This window comes from Pleurodeles waltl, chromosome 1_2, assembly GCF_031143425.1.
Source record: "Pleurodeles waltl isolate 20211129_DDA chromosome 1_2, aPleWal1.hap1.20221129, whole genome shotgun sequence".
Lineage (NCBI taxonomy): Eukaryota > Metazoa > Chordata > Amphibia > Caudata > Salamandridae > Pleurodeles > Pleurodeles waltl.
This window is the reverse complement of record NC_090437.1, coordinates 97,841,551-97,864,498: the sequence shown is the minus strand read 5'-3', so window position 1 is coordinate 97,864,498 and position 22,948 is coordinate 97,841,551. Positions and strand designations below refer to the sequence as shown.

General features: G+C 43.3%; 1 protein-coding gene across 2 annotated transcripts in view; it reads left to right on the top strand.

Moving 5' to 3' along the window:
* The window catches only part of DNAH6 (dynein axonemal heavy chain 6), a 1,211,389-nt gene that overhangs the window by 1,004,688 nt on the left and 183,753 nt on the right, over positions 1–22,948 (top strand). For both annotated transcript variants that reach the window (XM_069236637.1, XM_069236634.1), the window contains exons 64-65: positions 9,366–9,556; positions 18,269–18,429. In XM_069236637.1, the coding sequence (XP_069092738.1) occupies positions 9,366–9,556; positions 18,269–18,429 (352 nt within the window). The remainder of the gene's footprint in view (positions 1–9,365; positions 9,557–18,268; positions 18,430–22,948) is intronic.

The following is a 22,948-nucleotide window of genomic DNA, read 5'->3' as shown; positions in this document are numbered from 1 at the left end:
TTCCTCTTGAAGTTGAGGAGAGTGTGGGTGGTACACAGGTAGGGGGGGAGGTAGGAGAAGGAGCGCCCACCGCTGTGACAAACCTGCAGGACTTGAGTGAGGATAGTGGGACGGAGTTCCTTTGTGGGCCGGTGGAAGGAGAGTCTGTGGTTCATGAGATTGGGTCCGATATTGTGGAGGGCTTTGTGTGCGAGGGTGAGAACTTTCAATTTGCACCTATTGTGCACAGGGAGCTAGTGGAGACCTTTGAGGTGGGGGTGAAACAGGTCCACCTGAGGAGGTCCAGGACGAGTCTTGCCGCTAGGTTTTAGATGGTCTGGAGGCAGTGGAGGAGCTGGGCGGGGAGTTCGACATAAAGGGCGTTTCCGTAGTCTAGTCTGCTGGCAATAATGGTTTGGGTTACCATCTTTCTGATTTCAATGAGGATCCATCTGAAGATCTTACGTAGCAGACGGAGGTGTAGAAGCTGGAAGAGACCACTGCATTTATCTATCGTATGAAGGTGAGTTTGCAGTCGATGAGGATGCCGAGGTTGCAGGGGTGGTTGTTCGGGGTCGAGGGTTATCCAAACGTGGAGGGCCACTAGGAGTTGTTCCAGGGCGAGGTGTTGTTTCCAAAGATGATTACCTCTGTCTTGTCCGAGTTCAGTTTCAGGGAGTTGGAGCTCATCCATTTGACAATGTGGGTCAAGGTGCTGCAGAAGTTATCTCTGGCGGTGGTCTTCAGAGAGGTAGAGAATGAGCTGAGTGTCACCTGCATATGAGATGATGTTGAGTCAATGGGAGCGAACAATCTCTGCCCATGGTGTCACGTATGTGTTGAAAAAGGTGGGGCTAAAAGAGGACCCCGGGGGATGCCACATATGGTGCTCTCTGGTTCTGAGGTGAAAGGTGGGAGGCGGACTCTCTGGGTGCATCCTCTGAGAAAGGCATAGCTCTATTTGAGGGCATTGCTTCGGATCCCGATGTGGTGGAGTCTGGAGGTGAGGGTGTATTGGAAGATGGTGATGAACACAGCAGAAAGGTCGAGGAGGATCAGGGCTGCCTTTTCTCTGTGGTAGAGGAGGAACCTGATGTCGTCCTTTGCAGCGATAAGGTCGGTCTCTGTGCTGTAGTTGGTACGGAAGCCGCACTGGGAAGAGTCCAGTAGATTGTGTCTTTCCAGGTGTTCTGAGAACTGTTGACTGATGGCTCTTTCCAGAAATTCAGCTGGGAAGGGGAGCAATGAAATAGGACAGTAATTTTTTTGTTTGTTGGGGGTCGATGGATGGTTTCTTAAGGAGTGGCTTGACCTCTGCTTGCTTCCATGCTTCAGGGATGGTGGCAGTCCTGATGGAGGTGTTGAGGATGGGGGCAAGGATGCTGCTTATTTCCTTCTGGCTGAGGTTGAAGATGTAATGGGGGCATGGTTCCCTGGGTGGGTCGCACTCATGACGGCTGCTGTTTCGTGGATGGAAAGAGACTGTTAGTCAGTGATCAGGTGTCTAGGAAAGTCACCTGACGGGGTCAGAAGGTGTTCAATGTTGGTGGAATAGGGGTGAAAGTTTCTGTAGAAGGCTGTGATTTTTTTCATGGAAGTAGTCGGCTAGTGAGTCGCAGAGGGTCTGAGAAGGTTGGACTGTGTTTTTGGTAGCTACAGGGAAGAAACACTCTTTGACAGTATTGAAGAGTTCCTTCAGGCAGTTGGTGCTTTCCTCGATGCAGCTGTGTAAGGCAACCTTTTTAGCTTCTCTGAGGCAGAGATGATATTTGTTCAGTGTTCCTTTGAAAGTGGTGTGGTCTGCTTGGTCTTTGCTGCTGCACCATCGCCTTTCTAGCCGTTTGCATTCTCTTTTGAGTGTGTGGAGTTCGGTGGTGTACCACTTTGTGATCTTACTGGATCTTCTGGTGGAGGTGTTCCTTGTGGGGGAAACCTTATTGGCGCCGTTGAGGATCCATTCAGATAGATTGCAGGCGACTTGCTCGAGGTTGCCAGAGAGGATGGGTTTGCTGGAGTGAAGGGCAGTGGTCCACTGGGTCTCTGTGATTTTTCCCCATCTGCAGAGGGAGGGAGGTGGGAATGTGGTGGAAGGCTCTGATCTACAGGTTACAGAAAAATGTACCAGGTAGTGGTTTGCCCATGTGAGCTCCTTTGTGTGAGAGAACTTAATTTTTATCGCTGACTGTAAAGCTTGGGACCTAGATGTGTCCTGCAGTGTGTGTGGGGCTGGTTGTTTGAGTTTGATGTTGCTTAAGTTGTCCAGGAGGTTGGTGGAGTTGTCGTCATTGGGGTCAGCAAAGTAGAAGTTGCGATCTAAAAACATGTAGTGTGTTAACGCACGATCGCCAGGGGGGCGATTAGGGGGGCAGTGGCTTTCCAGAAAGTGGGGCCACAGGAGTCTGTATACGAGGGTACCCCTGATTGTTGTCCTGGCATCGATTTGGGTAAGGAGGTTAAGGTGTTCCATGAGGTGGGACGTTTCTTCCTCAAAGGTGGTACATGGGACGCTGTCCTTATGCATGATGGCGATGCGTCTTCCATGCTTGTTGTTTGTCGGTCTTTGTGAATCAACTTGAAGCCTTGCGGGGTGGTGCTGGTGATGTTGGGGGCCGAAGCGGGTGTGAGCCAGGTCTCGGTGATGCACGTCAGGTCCAAGTTGAGGGTGGTTATGGTGTCCCATATTTCTGTGGCATGTTTGCATAGCGATTTCGCATTGAACAGTAGGAAGTGGAGTTGTTTCACAGGCCTGGAAGGCGGGGTTGGAGGTCCAGGGGAGTTATTGGTGTTGCAGGGGAAGTGGCATTGGGGGCAGGCGAAGGGTCCAACCGTTGTCCAGGGAGGTGGTACAGTAGTTGTTGTCTTCGTTCCTGGGGGCCAGATCCCAGAGCTCAGTGGCAGAGTATCAGTGGATAGTGGGAGAGCCAGGATTCGTGGCACTGGGTGGGGTCCAGGTGCAGACGGGCGCAGACAGGCTTGCCTTTAGGGTGCCTTTGGCATGACTGTGGTTCCCCATGCTGTGTGGTCATACAGGCTAAGTAGGTCCTGTGGTGGGAGGGGTGCAGTGGGAGCAGGGCGGGTGGGAAAATCCTGCAAAATGGCCGGAAAGGAGGCCGGGGGCTAAGACGCCCAGCACATAGGGTCACCAAGAGAGTGACTGAGCCAAATTGCTTCCTACTCAGGCAGAGTTGGCAGAGGCAACTAGGCGACGGGGGAGCTGGTATAAGGAACTTCTCAGTGAGGTCACGTATCGACTGCCATTAAGTAGATATTGGGTGAAAGGGGTGCAGTTTGAGGAGGGCGGGTGGGTGGGAAAAGTGGGCAAAACAGCGGGAAAGGCGGCGGGTCAAAACGCACAGCACACAGGGTCACGAAGAGGGTGAATGGTCCAACCTGCAGCCTGCTACCTTTTTAGGCAGAGTTGGCAGAGGCAACCTTGCAGCGAGGAAGCTAGTACAAGGACCTGTAAGTGTCAGAATCTAAGCAAAGAGACTTGATGATGTAATAGCTTTTGTGGGAGGGGAAAGTAGTCATTTAAATATATGGACAATGTGTTTATTTTGCAGGCATTGTGAAGTAATAAGGTAATATATATAGCATTTTCCCAGTGTGTGTTATTTGCAATTGTGGGACTGTAATTTTGTTTTTATGATTAATCAATAGTTAAGCATGTCTACAAATCTATCCAAATTTGTGTTTATTGCTAGGAAATGTTTCAGAGATTATCTGCAAAGTCTATAATGTTGAATTTTAAAAAGCTCACACACCTAAGATAATTAATAGAAACTGATAGTCCCACACCAGTGTAAGTGTTGGAGTGCTCAAATAAAAATAATTTCAAAAGTCCTTTTGATAAGTCTTCTTTTAGACTGATATTCTGTGAAAGAATTCAATTCCAGCCAACATGTGTTTTGTCATAAGGGTTAACCCAGCAACTTCATCAAGGCTTCTGACTCGCATAAATATAAGTGACTCTGTACCTTTGAGGGCTCACAGCCCACCAATATCCCACCATGCCAGTTGGCAGTTGCCTCAGTTCTTTTACCGGCTCCTGGTGACAGGGCCTTGGAGCACTGAGATAAGCCTTTTGTGGCTTTTTAATTCAAAAATGTATTTTTGTCAACACCTTCACTTGATCGTTTTCAACTTTTCCAGCATTTTTCTGTTGTTTTTTGACAGGGAAATTATTTTTCTAGTCAAATAAAATGCCTTTATTTGACAAATGTCCTGCCTGTGGCAGAAAGAAGGCCAATCAGATTCTCATGCTGTGTGTATTATCTGTCTTTCTGACAATCACATCCCTGATAGATGTCAGCACTGCAAGACGTTTTCCAGGCATTCCCTGAAGGACAGAGAGAAGATTTGCTCATGAAGCTGAAAAGCGACGCAGACAGCAAGAGGCGCAGCTTGAAGGTGGAATGCCACTTGAGCGAAGAGAGGGTCAGTCCTCTACCAAGGCTCTTCCAGCTTCCTCCGAGGACTCCAGGAGAGGGAGGTCCAGTGGAAGAAGAAATCCTCAAAAACAACGATGTTCCAGGTTGACATCGAAGTCATTGAAGTCAAGAGGAGGTACGATGCATACTATCTCACTGGTGAGAGCTGGGTCGATGTCGAAAAGGGGACGACTTGGAGACACATGAGGTTGAAGGATTCCATAGCATCGAGACATAGGGAATGCTTGACATTGAAAGTGCTGTTGACATAAAGACATAGGGGAAAATCAATGTTGGGAAGCCTGTCAACATTGAGACATACAGGATCTGCAGAAAGGGTCAGGAGATGGAGACCAAGAAGGATGCTATCAATTTCTGACTCATAATATTCCAGGGCATACTCACCATAATCTCTGGTCCATATTCCACACTCTTTGCAGCCTTCTCCAACACGTCTTCCACTTCAACCAGCTCCCTCAATGCCTGTGCCACATACTTCGCTTCCATCTTTGTCTCATGCAGAGGCACTTTAAGGAGCTCCTTTACCGGTAAGACTGCCACCTTCCCTTAGAAATGAAGGTCTCCTCAGTTGAGATCTCACCATAGACTACGAACAAGAGTGACTTCCAGACATCATCATCATCGTTCTCGGCACTCCTTATCCAGGCACTCCTCTAGGCGCAGACATAGATATCATCCTAGGTCCGGATCAAGAACTAGGGCACATCCACATCATTTTATTCTACCTCTTCCTCTAGTATTGGAAGATACTCACTAGCACGGACTGATTATTCCTAGCCAGGGGTCTCACCAGTTCAGGATATTAACACATTTCAGGAAGTGCATGTATGAGAAGCTACAAAACTCAACATTTCATTGCCTGCTCCATCTATGGCTGCATCAGTGTTTTTGTAGACCCTTCACCAACATGCACCATCAAGTCCCATTCTGAATCTAGTTCCAGGCGTATTAGAACCAGCTTTGGAACTTTTCTTTGCTTCAACTGAAACCACAGCAGCCCTGTCTAAGCTTCAGAAAATATATAGGCCTCTGAAGCAGAACCCAATATTGCTGTGATCGGAGCCTCCTCCTGATTCAGTTGTTATCTTGGCTGTAAAGAAAATGCATTCTACTATGCCTTCATCCATGGTTCCACCAGACAAAGAATGCAGGAAACTGGATTCAGTGGGACACAAGGCATGTAGCATAGCAGCCACAACAATTAAAGTGGCGAGTCCATCTGCCTCGGTAGGCAGGTATGACAGATCCTTATGGGACTCCCTGCAGTAGTTTGTAGAAAACCTCAGTGGAGATCGCAGAGAAGATTTAATTGAAATCATAAATGAAGGTATAATGGTCTCTAACAAAGCGACCTGTGCTGCTGCTTTCATCTTTGCTGAGAGCCCATTGTTACTGGCACAGATTGGCTCTCAGATGACATTCTTGGCTTTGTTTTGCCACACTTAAGCAGGAATCTCAACAGAGAATTCTCAACCTTCCTTTCTCTGGCAACACTCTGGGAGTCATACAGTTGAAATGGTTTACATGAAGACCAACATGGAGACCTTGAAGGAGGTTGGTCTGGAGAAATGTAAGGAGCAATAAATGCACCGTTCCAAACTTTACAAAAGGTGTTTCTATTCACAGAGGCTTCAAACCCTTTGGTGTTTGCTGGGGCAGCACCAACAGCAGCAGCAAAGACCTTTCCAGCAACACCAAAGGTGTCCACCAGAGGGAAGAGGTGGCCACCAGTCTGCCCAAGCAGGAAAGGCTCCAATAGGCTCCAAACAATGATCATCTGCTTCCCCTTCTTCTGTTACCACAGTGGTAGAGGGAAGTATATCACAATATTTAACAGAGTGGAAATCCATCACAAACGATGCAAGGGTTCTGAATATTGTACCAAATGTTTATGTTCTAAAGTTCAGCAGTCCTCCACCAAATATTGCACCAAAATTATCCAATCAACATCTGCAGCATCCTTCTGCAAAAGCATGCTGTGGAGCTCGTATCTCCCTACCATCTGGGAACTTGGATTTATTCCTGTTAATTCTTGGTGAAAAAGAAATGCCATAAAAACAAATTAAGACCCGTACGAGATTTGAGAGTCACAAACAAATGGACATGGAGAGAAAAAATCAATTTGCTAGCAATACATTAAATTTATCTTCAAATCAATCAAGGAGACTGGCTTTGGATGTCGATTCACAAAAATGCCAGAGCTAGCAGACATGCAATCACATACTCTTTGACCTTAATGACATCACAGGAATTGACATAATTTGACCTTTAAATGAGATTCTTCATGGTAATTAATGTCACATGACCCTGACGACATCATAATAATTGATATCACTGATGTTTCATAATAACTGTATGATTAGTAAGTCACAGTTGTCCTCCCGCAATTCAAGAATTACCTTCAAGGTGTCAATGCCAGCCATTATTTTTCTAAGGGTGCCCCCTTATGCCAAGACTTTTATCCAGTATGCCGGTCACAACATTTTTCTATGGGTGTCCAATACTCAGTATAATCTCCAGTATGCATACAGCAGCATTTTCCCATGTTTGCCCAAGTATGCCAAGTAGTTCGTCTAGTACCCCAGTGCCAGCATTTGGTTTCAGGTGCCTGATAAGAGCTGCCACCAGTATGCCAGCGTTTTGCCATGGATGCATTAGCAAGCCAAGAATTTGTTGAGAATTGTATGGCAAGACCAAGCACAGACTTGCATAATACACATACTCACTCATGTTGACACTCCTCACCCACGCTCATCTGCTGTCATTCATTTCCACCCACCTACTCTTGCATTCTTATTTAGTTTCATTTAGTCATCACACCCTAGCATTCAGTCTTACTTTCACTCATTCTCACTTATTCTCACTCTGACTCATCTGTTTGCACTCACTTACACTAATTTCCCCTTACTTTCACTCATACTTTCTCATTCCCTTACATTGACTGTCTTATTCTTTCTCACTCTGACTCATTTATCTTGCTTACTGGCGCTCTTTCTCTAACTGTCACATGTACTCCAACATGCCTACACTCACATATACACAATCCTATGTGGCACAAATGTGCTCTCACTGGCACACATCATGCATTTAAAAGTATTTTATTTGATTTACCTCAGCTGACAGTGAAGATCCTGTTCCAGCTCCTGATGCTCCATTTTTATCACACTTAGGGCCTGATTTAGATTTGGGCCAAGGGGTTACTTCATCACAAAGATGGTTCTTTAAATTGTATCTAAACAAAAAAAGACATATGCTACTCTAATCTATGGCCATGTTCGTACCAGTTTTACCATGTCTAAACTTTCTATATCCAGGTGGATAATTTCATGCATTCTGTTATGCTACCACAAAGCACATAAAGTTCTGTTCAGTAGACCAAAAGCTCATTCCACAAGAGAGGAAGCAGCTACAGCTACTTTGATGAGGAATATTCCTATTGATGACATATGCAAAGCAGATAGTTGGAAATCAATTCACACTTTTACCAGACACTATTGTTTGGACGCAGATGATAGAATAGATGCACAAGCAGATAGGCTTCCCTGAGGAATCTCTTTGCTTAGTTATCTGTATGATTCATCTGTTTTCTCTTCCATCACAGTTTGGTGGGCTTACTACTGTATTCAATGCTTATAATTATCAGTGGAGATTCCCTGAGATAGAAGGGATGGTTTCTTACCTGTAATCCTAGTTCTTTCTCAGGGGAATCTCAATTTTCTCTCAGGGGAATCTCCATTGAAATCATAAGAAACCCACCCTCCTCCCCGGTGTAAAAGACAGAGACAACTGATAAACAATCTGTTTCCTTATGTAATATTACTGTTTGATTTGTAAAAAAGAACTGTAGTAACTACCACCTACTGGGCATGATGATGGGCTATTGGTAGGCTCAGAGTCGCTTTTCATATCTGCAGAACTTCACCCTATATGTCTACATTGTCCTCTTCCTTCTTCTCCATTTTCCTTTAAAAAGGTTCATGAATGAAATTTATAAGGACAAATTGCACAACTGCTGCTAATTTTCCTAATATTCATTATATATTGTCCTTTTTTTAATTGCAAATGAATGCAGATAGCCAATATAGCCTCATTTATAGTCTACAAAACATTTTAATAAAGCGCTTATCCTGAATATTTACACTTAAGAGTATATATTGAGAAGGAGAGCTTCAGGATCCCCGCATGTGGGCAGAACTATTCTGTGCTTATGATTTAAATGGAGATTCCCCTGAGAGAGAACTAGCATTACAGATAAGAAACCATTCCTTCTGATGGATACTGTGCTCCCTCTGCAGATTTATTATTGCTCGCTTATCTCTGCTTAAGGTTCTTAGACCTTCTCAAGCTCTCTGTTGCTGGAACTATCTAGAAAATCTAGGAGTTGAGTGTGGTGGCATCACTTATACACTAGTGTTGTCAAAGTGACACTCTGGGAAATATGTGGCACTTCACCGCACTTTGATAGCATGAAAAAAAGATAGAAGGCTTCTAGCATATGGACATACTATTTCAAATACACATTATTTGGCGAGAGAGCAAATTGTAATTTAGAAGCTGTTACAAAAGACATATACCTTAATTTTATCCAAGAAACTTTTATTTGTGTGGGAAAGTTAAACTGAAGAATGTGAGGTTAACAGATTGTGCAATGTAATGTGGTATGGTATCAGACAGTGGAAGAAAATATGTGAAGATACTCAACAAGAGAGTGAGAGTTACAAGTGGTAGAGTGTGAACAATTATGAAAATGTGAAAGACAAAGGAAAGTATGATACAGGGGAATGTGAATGAAATGGCGGAGGAAGAATAAAAGACAAAGTAAAACAGGATGTTTCAGATAAATTGAGGGGCATCCCATAACCATATTAGATGCTTGTTCAATATATGTAGCATTGAGAAATCAATAAATGATTGCTATGTTCCTTTATATTTCAGGTTGTTTTTGCTATTACTGACTTTGTCATTGAGAACCTTGGAAAGCAGTTTATTGAGAACCCACCAGTTGACCTGGCTACTCTATATCATGATATGTCACCTTCCACTCCTCTCGTCTTTGTCTTAAGTACTGGTTCTGATCCAATGGGCGCATTCCAAAGGTTTGCAAAAGAAAAGGGATTTTCTGACAGGTATGTAACCAAAGTGTTTGTAGGCCAGTTGTTAAATTATAATTTTCATACATTTTTTTTTCATGAATGAAATTTATCAGGACAAATTGCACAGCTGCTGCTAATTTTCCTAATATTCATTATATATTGTCCTTTTTTAATTACAAATGAATGCAGTTAGCCAATATAGCCTCATTTATAGTCTACAAAATATTTTAAGAAAGTGCTTATCCTGAATATCTACACTTAAGAGTATATATTGTCTTTCACATTTTCATAATTGTTCACACTCTGCCACTTGTAACTCTCACTCTCTTGTTGATTAGGGATTTTTAACTTCTGAATTATTTTGCACCCCTTAGGGCCTCATTAATAGGTGTTAATTAGTGAAGCCCAACTCTTCCTTTGTGCAGTCTCTCTCCCAGTCAGAGCCTAACAAGACACGCCCATCTATTGACTTTTCATCTGTCCTTGTGGTTAATCCAAGCTTGCATGCTGTGCCAGTGGTAGTTGAGAGGGAAAGCACCGACCAGTAGATAAGTAAAAAGTCCTGCTACAAGAAAAAAAATAATAATAATTTCACCCTCCCCCTGTGTTCAGGCTCACAATCAGTCCTCTCAGAAAAACCAATAGGGGCAAGAAAAGAGAGAGAGAGAGAGAGAGAGAGAGAGAGAGAGATCAATCATATTTAATGGGAGCCACATGACAGCGAGGAGTAAATGACCCTACCATGTTCTTTGCTGATCCAGCTTTTGAATAAACAGATGTTAGCACCTCTCTCACTGGTGCATCTGCAGAGTCCTCAAATGTCTCTTCTGAACACAATCTATTTGAACTCTCTTCTGGCAGACCAGACAGTTTTAATTAAATTAGTTGAAACTCTTCTGAAAATAATATTCGTAAAAAACACGAGTACTCTGTAAATGTGATAGAGAATCCTTCCATTATTAGGCTGTATGTTTATGTCCGTCTCTGCAGTCAGCGTCTGAAGTCTACACATGAGTGGATTTTCTACCATTAAGGGCCTGAGTTAGAGTTTGGCAGACCGGTTACTCCGTCACAAACTTGACGGATGTCCCATCCGCCGTGTTACGATTACCGTAGTATATAAGGGGATCATAATGCAGCGGACAGGATATCCATCACGTTTGTGACGAAGTAATCCCATCTGCCAAATTCAAAATTAGGCTCTAAGCCCTCAACTCTGCTTCTGATTCATGGTGTCATCTGTGCTGTAGATGCCTTTACCACCAACTTAATTTCCATTCCATTTCTCAGATGGGCAAGGGTCCTGAATTGCTGGGGATGGCATGGCAGGAGGCACGCAGGGATTTTCTTGCGTGCCTTTCCTGCAAGTCCTCTGGTTTGAGGGAGCCCTACCACTCTCCACAACTGCTCAACTTCAGTGCATATTTCCTCAAGAGCCAGCCAGTACTCTCTTTAGCTTCATCGCAGTGAACCGTAATACAATGAAAATGGCCACGATATTCTCAAAAGAGCTGAATAATGCAGAGGGTGAGATTTAGCATAGTAAACAATCTAACCAGCATTGCTCAGTGTTTGCTGTTTAGTGGGCAGAGTGTTACAGTAAAGGAGGGAGATCTGTATTTGCTTTTCTTAGTTGTTTGTCCCTTGCATTACTATTTTAAATCTTTGTAATCTCCCAGTTTTATTCAGTAGCATGATTCCTGTTTGAACCGTGAATCGCTCCTCTTCATTTATTATTCACTCATATGAAAGGTAGAGGCACTTTCAGAGAGTAAACCCATTTTTGTAATTATTTATCAGAAATTTAGAAAAGGAAATTATAACAAAATAAGTATAGTTTATGGTCTGATAGATACTTCTAACCACAGATTCTACTTTGGAATATTCCCCAGGTTTCAGACTGGATCCTGAAACATTTCATAGCAGTGCTTCCGCGCACCGCTAGGTGGCTCTCTGTGACTCTGCATAGGATTTATTCCACCCCAAAAGGGATGCAAGGAGCCTCATATAATTGCCACCTCTCCATGCTGAAATCAGTTCCTTTCTGTTCACATTTCTAAGCATGGATCTGGAGCTTCATTTCCACTGTTGTAGTTCTTTCTAGGACATCCAAAATGAAATACCTTGTTCAATGGAACAATGTCCCATCCAAACAATACAAGTTGAAAACCATGCAATGACTGAAAACAAAAAAATGTTGATCATGGACTCACTTTGGTGTTTATGCTTGGGAAACATCTCCAAGTTATGCAATGAGTGTGCCCTCATGCACCTGAAGGGCCTCCGGGACCACGAAGAGAAGTTGTAATTCACTAAACACAGGAAGAAATCACTGGCTTCTTATAAGTCTTGCTCTTACTCCAAGTCGAGGGCTTGGTCCCACTCCTCAGAGAAGTCTTCTTCGCATTTGAAGTCCTTCAGCTTGTCAAAGTCGTACTGGAAACATAAGAAGTTGAAACAGAACTTAACCCCACTCTGTCGCTCTATCAAAAGAGAAGCCATGAGGATGTAAGAGTGCCAATTGATCTCGCTCCCAATTTCAGATTGAGGAGCCAGTTCCACAATTGATCCAGATGCGAGTGAGTTTCCCGAGCCATCAGCAATGCCAGAGCAAGCCAAGGCATTTAAGGAGGCAATGCTACATATCTTTGACACTTTGTGGGCACCCTCTAGCATGCCTTTCGGACTCAAGTATCCGCAGGTGCCATCGGTTGAATTACCACAAAAAGATGTGTCCTCTGTCTCATCTAAACCCCTTGGATCCCTCTCATGTTCAGGACCAACTCTGGACCAGACCTCTCCACCACCTCTCACCCCCACATTGGTCCCTCCGTTGATGCTGGTACTGCCGCCGCCAATGTCGAATGACAATCTGATACTGACACCAATGTCAGACCCCAAACCAGTGTTGGCTTGACACAACCTAAGTCACACTCTGATTCCTCTATAATGCAGCCATTCTTTACACTACTTGAGTCTAATCTTATGCTTCCACTACCTCAGAGGCACCTGTAAGGGTGCAAATATCTTTTATTTTCCGACTTTGACCAGAGTTTGCCATCACTCAGAGATAAAAATGGGGGAATGGGGATCGAATGATTTAACCCCCCATTATGATAACAATTTTTACATGGATGTGCAGGAGGCCAGTGGGCTTGATACTTCCCCTTATACAGGAACATGTCTATATCTGAACATTGATACCAAATCCCAAGCATTCATTGTCCGCTTCTAATAAGTATGTTGTTCAGTTCAAAAGTCCCAAATTTATGTTGATCATTAAGTTCATAATTCTTTTAATTTTGTTCCCATGAAAATTCAAATGATGAAAAGAATATCTGCTAGCATCAATGCAGCGAAAAAAGCCAATACTTGTTCTGTGGTTCCTGCAGCACTGCTTCTTCGGGACTGTAATGTCATATCGGACATAGGAGCCAAGAAACAAAACAAAAAAACACAGAAGAAATGGAGCAAAGAAGAAAAAACAAAAAATTCAAAAAACTTATTATAAAACAATGAATACCACATCATAATGTCTGTACCTGAACACATTAAATAATTCATTTAGCAGTATATAGTGAGAATTATGTCTATAAGAGGGCATACCAAACACATTACAATGGAACATAATTTTTCAAAATGTATTATTGATCATATCAAATGTACTATTGATCATATCAAAGATGAAAAGTAAAACATTTGAATTCTTCACAACTACTAATTGCACTTAATTTTAGCAATAATCAATTGATCTTCATGTTCATTACATAATATGAGTTCTAGTAAACAAATTACACATTTCTACAAACTCTTATTTTAACAGTTCAATCCTACAGACTGTTCTATTTTTATATAGGTGACCTGAAAATTCAATCAATAATTTAAACAAACCTATAATGTATTTTATAATTTACTTTTAGTTTGTCTGATCAATTTTTGTCTCCTTTGAATACTTTGAATACAAATGGTTTGTGATGCCACTGTGGTAGCGTAACTTGGCCTTGACATTCCTCTTGTGTGCTTACTTCAAGCCAAAGCTCTTGCAAATGATTGTTGCGTGTTCTGACCTTCAGACTGTCTTCCTTATTGTGATCACTTCAGTCATTGCATGAGTGACTTCCAACCTCTGTCATTACAACCACCGTACACCACCTTTTTTCTGAACAAACTGGCGCTGAGGACATGGTTGGCCTTCTTGCCAAAAGTTATGACTCCTCTCCACGTGGGCAATTCATCACTCTTTGAGCATACTTTCCCCACTTCATTTCTCGAAGCAGGAGGAGAAGCTCCATCTGTTGGACCCCAAAGAGCTTTAAGATTTTACATCGATCAGACCAAGGAGCATCAGGTGGACAATCAGTTTTTTTGTGGGATTCTCTGGGACAAGGAAAGAAAAGACTTGCAGAAAAAGACTCAGACTTATTAAGATCTCTTAGGTACCGGCCAAAAAACAACATCCGGTAGGTCTCAGCCCATTCCACCAGGGTCAAGGTTGCCACCACTTTGTTTGCACTCAGAGTGCCTGTCCTTGTCATCTGTCAAGCTGCAACATGGGCTTTGGTGCATACGCTCATAAAGCACTGTGGCCTTTACGGGCAGCTCTGGCGGGAAGGGCATTTTGTCTATTCGGTCCTGCAAGATTTTCCGGTCTGAGCCCTCGTCACTGACCCTCCACCTTCAGTAGGTACTGCTGTTTTATCTATTCTAAAGGTGAGGAATCTGCAGTTAAAATTAGCAATCAGAAGGGCACTGTCCTTTTGGTAGATACGCTATCAAACCACAGACACCTCACTGCCCTCCCACACCCATATTCTGTGGAGTGGTTTCTTTACCATCTAAACATTACCTAAATCAGATAGACTTCTAGCTGCCGATTCCTTACCTTAGAATTTCCTGGTGTCAGCTTGCTAGTTGGAATTTTTGCTGAGCAGTACCCTGCACATGCCGTCGGACCCCTCAGTGACTTTACTGTCGCCTATAAAGGCACCACTCAGGTGTTCGTATGTCAGTTCTTTTCCTTCCGCGCCAGTTAGGCAGAGATCCGGTAATCAAGCTACCCTCTGTCTTTTTTGACAGGCCTTTTTCTACCTTTTTGTTGACTCTTTTTGAAGTCTGTGCAGGATGACATTGAGGAAGATAAGGTTTAAGTTGTGTGGCACCTGCCATCGCGTCGTGTCAGTGACGAACCTCCACCAGGTATGTCTCTGGTGCCTTGACTGAGACCATGACTCAAAGAAGTGTTCCGACTGCTGGGCCATGGCCCCCAAAGCTTTGAGAGAACGGTCTCTGAAGCTCATGGTGCCCCGGCAGTTGACTTGGTTGGCATGACTCCTAGGAGGTCACTGTCCCAGTAGAGGAGAAGGTCGTGTGACCGCTCCGGGAGCCCCAAGTCCTCTTCTTCGCACTCCCACGATGTGGACACCCTGAGATGACCTCCATACACCCTCACAGCGATGCCTGCAGAGAGAATCCAGAGGCTCCCCCTGACCGCAACTGCCCGGTAACAAAGAACCCGACGCCTGGAAGAAGCACTGCACCCACAACCCCCAGGCCCGACACAAACCAACCACCAGTGCAGGAGTGACCTCATCATTGCCCAGTAGGTGGCTGGCCCGAGAAGCCACCCAGTGCCCTGCCTGCATCGCCAGAGTGACCCCTGAGTCTCTCCAATGATTTCTATCTAAAATCCGACACCTGCTTTGCACACTGCACCCTGCCGCCCCTGTGCCGCTGAGGGTGTATTTTGTGTGCCTGTTTGTGACCCCCTCCAGTGCTTTACAAAACCCCCCTGGTCTTCTTCCCGAGGACACAGGTACTTATCTGCTAGTAGACTAGAACCTTAGCACCCCTAGTCTCCATAGCCGCCTGTGTTATTCGGGCCCTACTTTGACCTCTGCACCTGACCGGCCCTGTGTTGCTGGTTCTGGGTGTTTGGGGTTGACTTAAACCCTCAATGGTGGGCTGCCTATTCCCCGTAGACTGAACTTGTAAGTGCTTTACTTACCTGATAAACTAACTTATACTTACCTCCCCCAGAAACTGTTGATTTTTGCAGTGTCCACTTTTAAAATAGCTTATTGCCATTTTTGACAAAACTGTGTACATTACTGTTTTATCAAAGTTCCATATTTACCTATGCCAAGTACCTTACAGTTTATGTACTTACTTGAATTCTGAATCTTGCGGTTCTAAAATAAATTAAGAAAAAAATATTTTTCATATAAAAACCTATTGGACTGGAGTTGTCTTTGAGTGTGTGTTCCCATTTATTGCCTGTGTATGTACAACAAATGCTTAACACTACCCTCTGATAAGCCTACTGCTCGACCACACTACCACAAAATAGAGCATTATTATTATCTAATTTTGCCACTATCAACCTCTAAGGGGAACCCTTGGACCCTGTGCACACTATCTCTCACTTTGAGATAGTACAGACAGAGCCAACTTCCTACATTCTCTGAACGCCAGGGTGGATGAACTCAGCTGTCTGTGCCTAGCGGATCACAAATGGTGTCGCCACCCAGAAGTGGCACAAGGACTCTTTCATTAGTGGGAAGAGCCTTAGTTAGATCTGTTTGCCTCCGCAGAGATTGTGCAATATCAGCAGTATTGAAAGTTGGAGTTTCCAAAGCGGCAATTGCTCGGTGAGGCTTTTCATTGGGAGTGGAGTTCAGGCCTCTTGTATGCATTTCCACCCATACCACTTCTTCCCAGAGTTCTCAAGAAGATAAGGAATTACTTGGCCCAAGTAATCCTAGTGGCTCCGGATTGGGTACGGAAAGTCTGGTATCACGAGCTTCTGAAAATGAGCTTTGATCCTCTGATCAGGAAGACCTTCTGTTGCAGCAGCAGAAGAAGGTTCTCCACCCAAACCTGTCAACTCTGTGCCTTCATGCGTGGAGATTGAATGGCGACAGTTGATTGCCTTTGACTTTCCTCCCGAAGTCCATAAAGTTATTTTGGCAGCCAAGCGTCCCTCCACTAAAACAGTATACAGCTGCCTTTGGAAATGCTTTTTACCTTATTGTGCAGAAAAATCTATTGGTCCTCTTTCTGCTTCTCTTTCTGACATCCTTCTTTTTGTCCTATCTATTGCCCAGCAAGGTTCTGCCTTGGGTACTCTCAAAGGCTATCTTTCCAACTTATTGGCGTTCCTTTGGCTGCCTGAACAGCCTTCATTCTTCAAGTCTCCTATTGTACATAGATTTCTTAAAAGGCTTGTTCATCTGTTGCCTTCTACACCCTTTGTTATGCCTCAGTGGGACTGAAATGTGGTCCTTACTTTTCTCATGTGTGCTCCTTTTGAGCCCTTACACAACTGTCCCCTCCAGCTGCTCATCATCAAGACATCCTTCTTAGTGGCGATAACATATTTCATCTAAGCCACCGAATCTCACCATGTACCCAGATAAGGTGGTTCTCAGAACAAGTGTCTCCTTCCTTCCTAGGGTGGTGGTTTCATCTGGGTCAGTTTATCACCCTGCCCACCTTTTTTGCCCCACCGCATCCCTCTAAGGAAGAGGAGCGACTCGACTGACTGGACCCAAAAAGACTGTTGTCGTTCTGCCTTGACCGCACCAAAGAGTTCTGGGTGGATGACCAAATCTTTGTGGGGTACGTGGGAGCAAAGAAGGGTCGGGCAGTGCAGAAACTAACCATTTCGTGCTGGGTCATTGTCTGTATTAAGATCTGCTGCGCACTGGCCAAGAAGCAGCCTCCTGAGGGCTCATTCTACCAGGGGCAAAGCTGTTACCACTGCGCTAGCAATGGGTGTTCCAGTCCTAGATATCTGTCAGGGAGCAATGTGGGCATCCTTGCACATGTTTGCAAAACACTACTGCCTGGACAATCTGGTCCGGAGAGACGGACACTGCCCGTCCAGTCCAACAAGATTTCTAGTGTGAGAAGATCTATCCGTAGCCCATCACCAAGAAGTTATGGCTTGTGTATCTATTCTAAGGTAAGGAATCTGCAGCTCGAAGTCTCTATCAGATGAACAAGTTACTTATCTTCGGTAACGCATTTTCTGGTAGCGACTCTATCTAGCTGCAGATTCCTTACACCCACCCATACATCCCCGCTCTGTGGATATGTCTAAGAGAGTCAGGGATCGTCCCTTTCAGGGTCATAGTTTTTTGCACAGATGTTAGTTCTATCCATGGTACTGCGCTTCTGGCGTGTAAGTTTGTGGGCAAAAGAACTCACGTATGCGCACCGGGGTGGTCTCTTTATAGGCGACTGTGACATCACAGACAGCTCCAATGATGCCGACAACACCACGTGACGGCAGGCGCAAGGTACTGCTCAGCAAAAATTCCAGATTCCAAACTGATGCCAGGAAATTCTAAGGTAAGAAATCTGCAGCTAGCTACAGTCTTTACCAGATAATGTGTTACCAAAGGTAAGTAACTTGTTCATTAGAGATCTTCAATCTGGAATTTACAGTTGTTTTGCCCTCCTTGTCCAACGGCACAGAAACAGTCAAACAATAAGCTGACGTCCAAGTGCAGGGGTGGTGCTTATATGCGGCCCCGCTCAATCACTTCTAGAGTGGAACAAAGCAAACATGGAGTTGCACAGCACCACCTAGTTCAGCACGCAGGAGCCCTGCACCTGAGGAATATTGTAAAGATGCTGAATCTGCAGCTAATGTATCCTCCATAAAGAGTGTCACCAGAGGTTAGTAGCTTGTTAATCAGTGACTTGAAATGCAACCAACACTGTTGCTTGTGTTTGTTTCAGAGTACAATCAATTTCACTGGGGCAGGGCCAAGGTCCTATTGCTGAAAAGATGATTAAAGATGCCGTTATATCTGGAAATTGGGTGTTCCTGCAAAACTGTCACTTAGCAGTATCGTGGATGTTGCCTATGGAAGAACTCATAAAGACATTTACAGAGCCAAGTATGTATTGTATTAAATGTAAAACGAAGCGTTATGTTAAAAACATACTACTGCAAGCTAGAATAACATACTCAGATGTAATGCTATGTAATAAGACAGAATTCCAGGGGATGGTTGACTATCCTCGTGTGTGTTGTGTGAATGTGTGGTACTTAATCATGCTTTAGTCAGTTGTTTATGTTATTATTTGTAGTTTGTATTACCCATTGTGGTATAATTTGTATGATTTAAGGCACTTTGTTTAAAACACTGAATATATTCAAATAAAGTATAAGTAGGAAACATGAAAAGGCTGTTCTATATGAGCTGCCATGTGCTGAACAGGTACACTGAAATTCACCACTGAGCTGCTTTGTTACTCCGGAGGTTCTTGGGTAGAGGCTCTCCTTTCTAAGCATACCAGGAGGGTGAGGAGCGAGTTTCACTTTTAGACAGGCTGAGTACACACGTGCTGATGCGAGGAAGCGGAGGGCCTGAAATGATATTATCTTTAGCAATGAAATTCTCCTTCTTCTATTACAAACATCTCTCACCATAGGGAAACGACTGTTAGTGCCGATAACCAGCTCTGTCAACACGAATATGAGAATGTTGTCCAGATGCAGAGTTTTCTGCAACCGCAGATGGTACTTAATAATAAAATCTCATTCTTGATGTCACACAAGGCAATTTCAATCAATAGTAATTAGACCTGTAGCTCTATAAAGCAAGCCAGTATTGTCTCGAGACGCTGCTAGACACCTTTATACGTGTCTGTCCAAAATGAATTGCTTTCTTTTGATCGTACGACTTGCATTAGGAAAAATACCCAAAGAGAAAGAGTTTACAGTCACAAGTTATGTCAAGCTGTCTGTCTGTGCTGCTCCTTCCAGAGTTTTGTAGCAGGCCTTTAATAAGTTCCTGTGTGATGATAGTCAGCATGCCGGAAGAATATGTTTTTGAGAAAGATAAAAATGCACGTACTCGAGGGAGCGGCTTTTCCATTGAAATGCAGGACTTAATTGGAAAGATAGCTCTGGCGAAATGCAGTTAACTGAATGTGAATGCTTTTCCCATGCTTGTTTTTTTAATTTCATGGTTTGTGGGAAGTCCAGTCCTTTAGATTATACATCATAATTATATGAGATGCAAAAATAATGGGCTTGTTAAAAATGAACTGGATTTCATAGTTGAATTCGTTCCTAACATATCTGCATATACTTGTAGTTACATCATATTCTGGGCTAAAAGTGTTTCATGCATAGCTTTCCATTTTTAGCAGTGGAGCGTGGTTTAGTAGAAGTTCCTTCAGGGTATATATATATGGCATGCATATAATTGTAAATAAGAACACAGGGCCTTCTGCGGTAAACATCCCTACTGTCTCTGCAGCCTACGTACGCATTAGGGCAATAGAAGATGTATTCATGCACCGCACAGTTGATTTACACAATCTCCTTCTGCTCCTATCTTCGCTACAATGCTACGCTTATCTCAAATGTAATACCGAAAGAAACACCTATATGCAACGGTTTTCAGAATTCAACATCAATTGCGCTTCCAAGCCAGATTGTACTGCACGGGGGAAGAAGAATGAGTCATGTTTTCAAAATCTCAGGCGTAGGAAGCGCCCTGACATGTTGTTTAACGCTTGTGACATCACAGGACGGGTGGTCACATGCCCTTCCAATACAATAAGAACTGAATGGTTTCTAAAATACTCTTTATTGAAATCCGAGGGGTTCTGCTTGATATTAGACCAAGACTGATAAAAAACCCACTAAGAATCACCTAGAAAAATGAACAAAACAAATTATACGACTAAATGACACCCCATTCCAACAAGCATCTTCTTTTCTAATTATTTTATAAAGTATTAACCGGCTGCCTTTTCAAGTCAAAGGTGTGTCTGAATGTGAACTGAGTCCCATGTTAATGCTATTTTTTCCAGTCTATGTGTATATTTTCCAAGCGTTGCCTGAATGACTTCGCTGCTTGTGAGTTGGTTTGCATCTATTGCTAACCTCATCCTCTTTCGTAGGGTTTCAGCTCATTTGGGATCATAATTAAAAAGTCAAATGCCCCCTTAGAACGTTTTACCTGCAAACATGTTTCACACTCCATTACAAAACGCTCAGCTCTATTAACTTAAGCCGAATCACCATCATACAAACAACAAAGATAACTCACACTTGTTGAGGGCTACGTTTTGTTTTTATCAGTAACCTTTGTGAACTACTATGTATTTTTTTACTTTGGTGACAGGCTTTCAGCGGCGTTGGAGCCACTTCTCTGTACGCTCTTTATCATTCACAAATGACAGGTTTCTCATCAGCCGTTTCATGTTTGTTTTCGGTGTGTTGGATTGGACATTTCATCCTTTACAGTGCATTGCCTTATAGTTTTTTGTGGTATTTGATTTTTCTTTCAAACTTTAACCTGAATCCTTAGACGGCTCAAATTTACATCTCCAAATGTTACTTTAGACCTAAAGATCCTCATCAGCCAACCCCTCTGTGCCAAAGGTCTCTGGTAATCCCAAGCCCACAGACTCCTGTTCTTGGGTGCTAGAGTGCAGTGGCACGAGTTTACAGTGCCTGCGCTTTTGTGTCAGTCCAGCCAGGTTACATCAGTACCATAACGGATCCACTCCTCACTGGTCTAAAGAGGCTATTAGGGAGATGGTACCACTAGCTCTGGTGAGAGTCCAAAGTGGTGCTACATACAGGCCGAGGAAGAGTTAAGCCTCAGGACTCCTGACGAGGGTTCAAACAGCAGAGCTGGTTCTTCTTACTTCTTCCAAGGCACCTTCTCAGGTCATCCTACTTGCACAAATCGCCATAAAGAGAGAAGGAATAGTTTCTTTTTAGTGGGGTGTCCTCCGATTCTAGGGTTGCAACATTCCCCATTCATCTTGAATTTACATTAACCGGTGTCAGTCCACTGATTGTCTACCCCAGCGCAATATGCTGGGAAAGTTTAAAAATGGAAAACCTTCCAACAAATGGTCACCTCAGCACTGATATATTATGCCCACCCCTTCAGTTCTTCCTTTTCACTCTCCAGCTTCAAAGGGCCACCTGATAGGCACTGGAGACGTGAGCATGCCTTACCTTTATTGTTCAGGATGGGAGCACACTCTAATATGATTAATCAGAGACTATTGCCATCTGCCTGTCAAATTCAAAAGCCCAATTTCTTACTTCAGCAGGAGATCTAGCATTCTCTGGAATGGGCTTGTTGTTCTGGCGGCTTTTGATGTGTAATGTGGGGAGCCCAGCAATTAAGTATACTCAGCTAAAAAGATGAAAAGCAAATTTAAGTAGTGGGAGATGCAGAAAAACAAACTTCATACCCAAATGAAAGAAAGACTCTTACTAGTGTAAGTCCCAGGAATAAGTGTATACGAAGCCAATTCTGGAGCTTGCACAAAGTCATATTCAGGAGTTATAGTTTAGAACATTTGAGGCATAAAGTGCACAATCTGAAAAACAATACATATGATGAACTTTACCTTAAGTGCAAGATGCGTTTTTTTCTCGTAACTAAATTAAATATAAGGTCTTAGCATTTCTATGGGTCATGCCACATGCAATTTAGATTGGGTTTTATATTCTACCACACCTACTTTTGTACAGATGACACTCTGAGACAGACAACAATATACCTGGTTCAGCCTAAAAGTGTACTAGCATCTTTACAAGTGTTGTGCTCAAAGTCCCTTACCATAGGCTGCAGAACTTACACCAAAAATGGGAACTGGAGGTTGCAGCCCATAACCAATTTCCGAGGAGCTGCACAGTGAGGGAGACTCATTTGGGAGTCTCAAACAGCATGTCAAAAAGCCAGAGGCCCACAAATGAAATCTAAAAGGTTTGCATGAGAAGAAACCAGATCTCTACCGTGACCTACCATTTTAAATTGCTATTCATATATATTCTTTTACTGGAAACTCCTGATAAGTTCCATAAAAGCTGAAAAAGCCTGCCCGATAAGGGAAGTGGCTCAAACTTTTCCATATTAATTATGTAACTTAAAGACAATATAACTCTTAAATCAATTCACTGACGTATTTTATGAGGTTTTGAGTGTTTGTCAGGTAATGATTATTTTATCTGCCTAAGGTATTATTTTTGTCATTTTAACTTTTCCTGCTGTTAATTTGATATTGCCATTTCTCTGTTAGAGGATATTAGAAATTGGGTCTCTAGTTGGCAGAGGTATGCACCCTGTCCAAGTAAGGACCACAATCCTAGTGAGGGTAAGTCACAACACAACCTAAATAATCCTGTGCTCACCCTCGGGTAGCTTGGCACAGAGCAGCCAGATTTAACCTAGAAGGCATTGTTTAAAGTATTTGTGCAACAACTCATACAGTAACACAGTGAAAACACCCCAAAAAGTACTGCACACCAGTTTAGAAACATAGATAATATTTATCTGAATAAAATAAGACCACAATGACAAGAATCCAATATGCACAAGTTGTGATATCAGTTTTTAGAAATGTAGGTAAGTCCTAATCCATAGGAATCAATGG